The sequence below is a fragment of the Protobothrops mucrosquamatus genome, unplaced genomic scaffold (assembly GCF_001527695.2).
Source record: "Protobothrops mucrosquamatus isolate PMUCROS unplaced genomic scaffold, P.Mucros_1.0 scaffold390, whole genome shotgun sequence".
In the NCBI taxonomy this organism is placed as follows: domain Eukaryota; kingdom Metazoa; phylum Chordata; class Lepidosauria; order Squamata; family Viperidae; genus Protobothrops; species Protobothrops mucrosquamatus.
Genome location: NW_015386722.1, coordinates 352,614 through 362,161, shown reverse-complemented (window position 1 = coordinate 362,161; position 9,548 = coordinate 352,614). Strand labels below are relative to the sequence as shown.

The 9,548-nt window shown below is 38.6% G+C and overlaps 1 protein-coding gene across 1 annotated transcript in view; it reads left to right on the top strand.

Annotated features, from left to right (window-relative positions):
• LOC107287449 (digestive cysteine proteinase 2-like) overlaps positions 1-9,548 on the top strand; it is a 56,377-nt gene that overhangs the window by 9,703 nt on the left and 37,126 nt on the right. Inside the window, exon 2 of the mRNA XM_015815969.1 lies at positions 1,143-1,206. Coding sequence (XP_015671455.1) covers positions 1,143-1,206 — 64 coding nt within the window. The remainder of the gene's footprint in view (positions 1-1,142; positions 1,207-9,548) is intronic.

Sequence of the window (9,548 nt, the reverse complement as noted above, 5' to 3'; positions counted from 1 at the left end):
TAGAAGACTTCCAAGTCTGTTATTCTGTATTCTTTTCAGATTCTCTGCATTTCATTTCATTTCATTGGTTTTCATTTCATTGCATGGGAACAGGTGGAAATTGTGATGCTGCTGATACTAAGATACGTGTTTCTCAGCTTTGGTAATTTGCTTGTGGAGCAATATTTCTCAACTTTAGCAACTTTAAGGCATATGGACTCCAGCCTGTTGGGAGTCCTTGCTTATAAAAGTCTCTTTTACAAATCCAATATAGTAAAATTATCCAAATCCCTCTTTTGGTTTGTTGTTTGTACATCTCTTTTAAGAGATCAGCCAGTTTCATTTTTATGTCCAGTGTAGCATCTTTTTGCGTGTTGTTTTTGTAGCCTGTCACTTTTACATCTATTTCCAAATCAGTCTCAGTCTTATGTGGTGAAACTTGTTCCTCTTACATAAATTCTTTTAAACATAGTCCATCTACAGAGGCAGACATTCTTAAAATAAACTTCTAGGTCCGTTATTCAAAAATATCCTTCAATATGTCCAATGTTAAAGTTTCTTACTCCATTTTGAATTTAATACTTAGTTCCTTCTGATTGCCTTTAGTGTCCAACCTTCAAAGTCTCAGCAATCAATTTTATTTAAACTGAATTCAAAACAAAAGGATTTTCCCACATGAAGGATTCTTACTATTCAGAAATCTTCTTTCCAATCTATCTGGACCTTTAGTCCATTTGTAACTTTCCAGAATCAAAGTTCTAATCATCCCTCTGCTGTTTATTTCAAAAGGAGAAAAAAAAAGTCCTTAAAGTTGTATTTAAAATTTATTTCACTAAGAATTGAAGGAAACTCATCCAGTGCTGTTAAACCTGTCAATTCAAAGATTCCAAATAGCTGAAAGGGGTTAATAAATATTAGGGTTTGTTTATTACACATTAATGTTTAAGTTAAAAAACATTTTTGAAAGTGATTAGAAAAGGAAATATGCTAACCCGGGGGTCTTCAAACCTGGCCTTTTTATGACTTGTGGACTTCAACTCCCTGAATTCCTCAGCCAGCGTGCCTGGCTGGGAAATTCTGGTAGTTGAAGTCCACAAGTCATAAAAGGGCCAAGTTTGAAGACCCCTGTGCTAACCCAATCTCTAAAGACCCTCATCTCCCAGAGCTCTGAACTTACTCATATCTTGCAGATTCCTCGTGAGAATCAGCTGTCTGGAGAACTTTTTGGTGATCTCAAGTCTTCTCCTTGTCTGGAGAGGAATTATAAAGAGCTGTTCTACTCACCAGTTCCCTGCAGACACACCTGGATTTTTGTATGCACAGGAAGACATTCCCACACCCAAATAGCATGTTAGAATTTCCAGATTTAACAAACAGGATAGGAATTTGCAAAGGTTTTTTTTGTATAAATAAGCTTGTCCACTGATTAAAACATGTAAAGTCCAGTTCAGCTTTTTAGCTTTTAGCAGCTCAGCTCAGTCTGAAGAAAAAAGCTTAAAGGGGACTGTGGTTAGTTTCCTTTTTTTCTACCACTGAAAGATGTTCTGTTTTGTAAATACTATTCACTAAAAATTGACATTTCAAAATAATTTCAAAAGATGCAATTCTAGAGGCTGGGCGAACAGTTGGCAGTGATGTTCATCTATATTGCCTTCCCCCCAAGTGAATATAACATTTTTTAAAAAATCAGATTTCAGATTATTTAGCAAGCTCAGAACTAAGAGTGTGGAGAAATTGTTTCCATTATTCATACCTTGCCTCTCAAAAGAAGAAGCCTCTCGGAACTGTGTACAAGCAATAGAAACACTATTAAATCAAAATATAATGAAATATTATTTAAAAACAAGCTAACATCCTGCATCCTCCCTGCAAGGCAATTGGTGTTAACGGTCTTGCATGTAGCAGGGAGAATAAATTGCAAATGAAACAAGTTTGGGGTGGTGGCTTCCTTTCCTTCTCTTTTTGATTTATTCCTACAGGGCAATTGAAATTAATGGCTTGTGTGAGGATGCCCAGCTCAACAGGCTTCTCAGGTTTTTATCTGCTTTTCTCCCAAACAAGGAAGTTTCTGGAATATTTGGATGTTGCTGCATACAGGTTTCATCCAGCAAAATTGCTATTTAAATGTATTAATAAACCACACTGAATGTGCAAAATCCCCAAGCAAATCACATTTTGGTTTATCATGATGTATGAACCTACCCTGAGGTTTTGCTTGTCTGAACCACAAACTAACCAATTTTACCCTAGAATGAGGTGGAATCAGCTAGTTTGATTAATTTATTATTCATAAAATTATTATTATTATTATTATTATTATTATTATTATTATTATTATTATTATTATTATTATTATTATTATTATTATTATTATTATTGCATTCACCCATAAAGGAGCCTCTGGATTTGAACCACTGGATTGTGTGATAATTGTGTGAATCAGGAAAAATTGGAACACTCAATTAAAACATGGTCCAGTTGGTAATAATAATAATAATAATAATAATAATAATAATAATAATAATAATAATAATAATAATAATAATAATAATAATAATAATAATAATATTATTATTATTATTATTATTATTATTATTATTATTTGCCATTAGTCAATTGCAAAAGGTGGCCTTACTAGGAACTGCTTCCATCCTGTGACGATATCTGTAATACCATCAAACATCCACATCTGCCTATCCCAGGTCCTTGGTAAGGACCCGATAGGTAGACAAAAATGCCAAATCCAGTCTGAACATCTGGCTGACTGTGCGATGATCAATAATGATAATAGTAATAGTAATTAATAGTAATAGTAATAGTAATAGTAATAATAATAATAAAGTTGGAAGAGACCTTGGAGGTCATCTGGTCCAACCCCCTGCTCAGGCAGGAAACCCTATACCATTTCAGACAAATGGCTGTCCAGTCTCTTCTTAAAAACTTCCAGTGTTGGAGCATTCACAGCTTCTGAAGGCAGGTTGTTCCACTGACTAATTGTTCTAATTGTCAGAAAATTTCTCCTTAGTTCTAGGTTGCTTCTCTCCTTGGTTAGTTTCCATCCATTGTTTCTTGTCCTGCCTTCAGGTGCTTTGGAGAATAGCTTGACTCCCTCTTCTTTGTGGCAGCCCCTCAAATACTGGAAGACTGCTATGCTATCACCCTTCATCCTTCTCTTCATTAGACTAGACATACCCAATTCCAGCAACCGCTCCTTATATGTTTTAGCCTCCAGTCCCCTAATCATCTTTGTTGCTCTTCTCTATACTCTTTCTAGAGTCTCAACATCTTTTTTACATCATGGTGACCAAAACTGGATGCAGTATTCCAAGTGTGGCCTTACCAAGGCATTGTAAAGTGGTATTAACACTTCATGTGATCTTGATTCTATCCCTCTGTTAATGCAGCCCAGCACTGTGTTGGCTTTTTTGGCAGCTGCAGCACATGGCTGGCTCATATTTAAGTGATTGTCCACTAGTTGTCCATGATCAGGTGACATTGGAACATTAAAATAAAATTATAAGAAGTTATTTAGGACATTGAATTGATAGTCAATATAGGTATCAAAATTACAGCATCCTTTATTAATGGCTTTCCAGTCTCTGCCTGAACTTATCCAAGAAAGAAGAAACGACTACTCCAAGTCTTCAAGTTTCAGAAGGTCTCCCTGGCCACAAAGGCTAGAAGGCAGCAGAAGGATTCATCTTAACTTTGGACTCTGGAATTGTCAAGGCTGTTGTTCTTTTTACCCAAATTCAGGCAGTGAATGTTAGAATATGGCTGACTTTGTCCAACATACATAACCAGAAACTTAGGAACTACATTCATACAACATGCAAAGCTTGATTAAGCTTGTTGTCTTTTTGGTGACCTTAAGATGGAAACCCAGCCTGTTTGGTTAATCTGGAGCTCAATGTAGTGTCTGAATCCAGAAAGTAGGATCATTCAATAACTCAAGTAAAGGATGTGAATCTAAGACAATGCAAGATATGGTCATTTCCCCTAAATTCTGAGCAGACTTTTACAATCAGATTTTCTTCTTTCCACACCCTTGTTTGGCCAACCATCTCTTCCTGCCCCAAACAACTCCCACACTTTTGAAATCTAAGCTGAAGCACCACCCTGGAGAGGTGGTGAGGCTCCTATTCGCCGGCTGCATTCGTTTAAAAGGGAAGGTGTACTACGTGCTAGGAAAGGTTAGGAGGAAGAGAGCCACGATGGGGAGGCTGGTCTTTTTACTTCACTTATGTGCCTGGACTTTTGGTTTAGGTGAGTGTTTGGTTGAGGAAGGGTGATTTGTTTTTTAAATGAACAGCTTCTGTAGGCAAAACATTCTTTGCTTTAATACTGATGTTTGTGGGTGGAAAATTCAATGCATTTGCTTTGCTGCTTTCTGCGTAGCTGGGCTCCTCTCCTTCAGTTGGAGAGGTGGGGTAGACAAGTTGCTACATCACTCTCCAAAATGTGAGAACTGCCTGGGCTTTAATAACCAAAAAGAGAACTACCCAAACACAAGAAAAGAGTATTTGCAGTTTGAGGGTGGAAACCACAAACTTTGCAAAAGTACATAGAAGATTACAAGAAATGGCGAAGAAGTCTCTGACAACGCCTCTTATAGGGTTGGAACTGTGTTCATACAATCTGTTTGAACTACCCTTGTCTAGTTATGTTGTGTGAATCAGACTCTGTCCTGTCCCAGGTCTGACACACACAAAGGAGTACAATTCAAGGCTTTACTTGATGTTGAGAAATTATAGCAGCGGCGGGCAGGGTGTGTAGGCAGATGTGCACACAACCTCAAACTGTCCCAGATCACTTGGATACTTACAAGCAAGATCCCATTGGTGCACATTCCAGAGATCATAGAGTTGGCATAGTTTGCCAGCCAATCCAGCTTCAAAAGCAACAGAGTTTTCACAGGAAAGAGTTCAGGGCATAACAGACAGAGAGTTCTTATCTGTAATGGATGGCTTGTCTGTGGTGACGATAAAAGAGACCCCACCAAGTGCAAGGAGTCACTAGTGGGAACCCCCTTGCCTGGCAAGGCGCCTGAAGATCTGTTCTTCACTCAGCCCCGTAGCACTGGGAGGAGCTCCTGGATCAAATCCCTCATATTCTGCTGCTTCCAGCTGGTCCACAGGCTGTGCTGTCCGATCAGGCTGAGGTGTCTCCCTGCTGCTCTCTGGGGCAGGCTGCTCTTCCACAGGGTCCTCCGAAGTCACCCCCTTCTCAGACATCTCAGAGTCAGAGCTGGCCATGACAGACCATGGGGTTAAGTCACAGTTCAGGGTGTCCTGCAAAGAAAACAATATATCTTCTGTGGGCATGCAATTCCACTCATTGGGGATGAGGGCGGATGATGGAAAAGTACCGGGATAGAAAAAGTATGCTATAATGTCTAGGTCAGGATTCCTAATCCTTAGGAAGTTTAAGATTCATGGACTTCATCTCCCAGAATTCTTCAGCCAGAACATTGAAGTTGAAGTCCACACTTCTTAAAGTTCCCAAGGTTGAGGTTTTCCTTCTTTGGACTCTGCTGTTCCTCAAAACACCCTCCAAAGGCATTTTAAATGTTTCCTTGTGATTTCTTGTGTTAATTTTAAATTGGTTGGTTGCTTGATTTTGATTTTACTCTTAGCAACTAGAGAACTCTTCTTCAGGATTGGGGTAGCCAAGAATAAATCAATCCAGCAATCAATAAATACATGATTATTCAGGTAGAGCTTTTACAAATTAGCTGTATGCTTCTCCATAGGTACAAAAACGTCCCATGCCTATTGTAATTTGCAGCTTTGTGATGATCTAACATGCATGTATCTGGCTTTGTTTACATGTAATAGATCAACTATGACATATACATAGTGCCTTGCAATTCAGGTATAAACCTCAAGTAGTTTTAAAGTACCAGAAACTGTCATAAGAGGAAGTTGTACATCCAGTGGTGGGATTCAGCCAGTTCACACCAGTTCGGCAGAACCGGTAGCTATTTTTTTGTTGCCCAGGCCCAGAACGGACTTCCGGAAGCAGCATCCACACAGAGAACCGGTTGTTCACATATTTGAATCCCACCACTGTGTACATCTTATGATTGAATCTAGATCTCTGAAGAGGTGACAGTTTCATTGTTAAAGATTCTTGAGTTGTGGGAACAATGGGTAGTATTGCCAGCTTCTTTTTCCTAAAGATTAAACTGCCTTGCACAGCAAGCTAAACTCCAAAAGATGTAATATTTCCTAGCAGTAGGAGAAAGAACTATATCTATTTTACTCCCACCTATTGCAATGGATAATACAGGAAGTTCTCGCTTAGTAACTGCCTTGGCTAGTGGCTACAGTTCCAGTAGTGTTGAAAAAGTAACTTAGCAACCAATCTTCCCATTTATGATCGTCACAGGTTTGTAAAGCAAAGAAAAGCTGAAGGAAGAGCATAAGCACAGTTGTGATTTCACTTAGCAGCTGCTTTGCTTAATCCAGTTGCTGTTCCCAATTGTGGTCACTAAATAAGACTACTATAGATCTATGATTAGGACAACTATGAAGCAAGCAGGACTTTCTTGGTTTTCAATGGTCTAACTGTGATCTAGCATAATGCACGAACCCAGAGCGTCATTGAGCATACTTCTTGGCTAAAGAAAAACAAAAATATCCCTTAAAATAGGTATTTGATTAATATTCTTTATTCCAGCCCAACTAAGGATGATATCAGATTTAATTATTATAAATATCAGAAGCACCCTTCTTTTACCCCAGGAATCGATTTCTCTCCAGTCTTTTGCTAAGTTTGGGTTCAGCTCAGGAATTTATCCAAACCAAAAGCATTTTTAGGCTCTTCTTTTGTCATTTGATTGGTTACTTTCCTTTTAAAGAATAAAACATCCATTTATTAAAAATGCAAGATGCATAGCAAGAGAAATATAGCTTCTCTTCATTTAATGAAGGACACTTTTGAAGATGGCATTCCTGGCTGATCTGCCATCCTTCGAGAATACTTTAACATTTTCATTTCTTTTCCCCCGGCTTAAAGCAATGTGCAGCTGACCATGCCAGAATACTAGTTTCTCTAGATAAATCAGCACATTCTCCCTGGTTTGGCTTTACGCTTTATGTAAAGTCCCAGCAAAACATGACTGTAGTAGGAACTGGTGAGCAAAAAAGTGGGACTGACTTCTGACTTCCTACTGGCTTCCCCATTGACTTTTCTTATGGGAAGTTGGCAGGGATCATTGGAAATCACAATCACATGACTATGGGGATACCACAACGATCACAGTTTTGTGAATAAAACTGGTCTGAACATTGTGGAAATTTCAATTCCATAGAGTCAAGTGTCCTGGTTTTTTTTTTACGCATTCTTTAGGTTAGCTGATGTTAGGTACCTTGATTCAAAAATTATTGTGGCATAATCCACCTTTTGAGCTAACTTGAGATTACAAAAAGACAAACGGATAAATGTCATGAGAATTTTAGCTGTTAATTGTGTTTGTGCGTTTTAAGGCAGTCCCAATAGTCTTGCTGAGCAATTGCCCAGATATCGACCAGTATTTGTGATATTAAGAAGGTTCAAGCTATTTCTTTCATTTGGCAGTCTTCAGATGTATTGACCAACCTTGGCTGGATATGACAGGAGACGATGTTCCAATCAACCTGAGATTCCCAAGTTGGGAAAGGCAGTGTTAAAGGATTTGACCCAGAAAGAGTCTGTGCAACTGTTTACATTAGACAGCAAATGCACCTAAGTTGGTTTCATTGATTAGATTCACACATTGCATTAAGTCATGGTTTGCTTTTCTGTAGCTAATTGAATAAACTCCAATAGTTGAGTTCACCAACAGACAAAATAAAAAAACCAAATTATGACTTAGTGTATTGTTTGAATTCAGGAATTGGCTTTCCTCTGTTTGGGATTATTATAATTATTATAATTATTGGCCAAAAATTCACATTTTGTGGGTGGCCATTAGACAAGTTTGAGTGAACTAGGCAGCTGTAGTGGTTTGTCAACCATAGTTTACGGCTTAATGTATTTGCAGACTCAACTGCAAACTATAGTTTATTTAATTAACCATGGTTAACAAGCCTCACCTGAGGATCCAAGCATAATTATCCCATCGACCATCTATCTTAGTACTAACCAAAAGCTAAACTACTCCATTTTGTGCTAATGCAAACTGTGAATTTGGACGTTGTCCAATGTGGCAATCTAGCTTTGAGCCTGATCTGCTTGATGGGGACATAGTCACTGTGGTTCACAGTTAGTTCCTGATAAACGTTTCCCCAAATCCAACCCCCACAGAGCCATAGGTGGTGAACCATTGTGCAATCACTGCATAAAACAAGCCTCTGTTTCCCCTCTGGTTTCTTTTAATGCGTGGAGCTGTTCCTGGTGATATCCTCCATCAAAATTTGCCTAATTATTGGGTTATTAGCAAGCATGTGCTCAATTAAGGAAGGCAGACTTAAGGTGTAGCAAATGGCAGCACATTAGCATAATCAGTCCTCACTCTCTATTAAATGTCCTGTTGCTTAAGATGGCTATATAACGCTGCTAATATCTGGAATCTGCCACTTTCTGATGCTTTATGGCTGATCAGAGATTTTTGTTGTAGCCCCAATGTTAGGAGGTAGTTTAGCTCGTTTTCACTAAGCTATGGGGAGGGAGGACCTCTGCTGTTAAAAAACCGATATAGCAACCATCTTTAATAAGCCCACTTGGGTTAAATTGATGAAACCACATCCAAGTTGAGCTTGACTCCTAGTGATTTTGTCAGCAAGATTGTACAGTTTCCCCTGGCAACAGAATAAAAGGGACCTGACACTGGCTTCTTTCTGTTTTTTTTCCCCAACTTTCCTATTAAATTTACAGCCCTGGAATTTTTTGATAGTCTCCCATTCTGTTATTAAACAGGCAAACCTACATACTTTTTGAACTGTTGTTGGTGTTTAGTCACTTGGCTGTACTACTGCTATGTAAGCCTGCCAGAGGAGAGGTTGCTTTCAAAGAAAAAGAGGTGGAACCTGTCTTTTAATTTCCAATATTCTGAGAAATATTACCATAGACGAACACGGCATTCTTTTTCCAAATGAAAAAGGAAGTGTTTTCTGCAACAATCTATTCACCTGTTCCATAATTATGCGCAGAATTTCTGATGGTTTTTGGCCACCAGGTTGGCCTTTAAATACAAAGATGAGTAGCATTTTCCAACCAATTATAAAAAAAACCTCACATTGCTGGCTTATGGTGGCCACTGAAGTATTTAATTTAAATGCTGATACTCTGTGAAGTTGATTACAGACTTAGCTGGAACTCCAAAAGCACCCTTTCTTGTTCCTATTTTGGCTTGACAGACTGGCCCAGCCAGAGTAACCCTCCGTGCCAGTCTGGTTCTTTCAAGTTAATTTAATTATCAACCACAAACTGCAACTCTCGCAGTCGTTCATCCAGTTTTGCTGGGAACTAGAAGCAAGAATCTGTGGGAGGACAAAGACATGTGCCAATCAATCCTGGACTATTGTGCAATTTTTTTTTGCCATTCCAAGGTTGTGGGCATCTGTACATAATAGTTTTAAGCTACT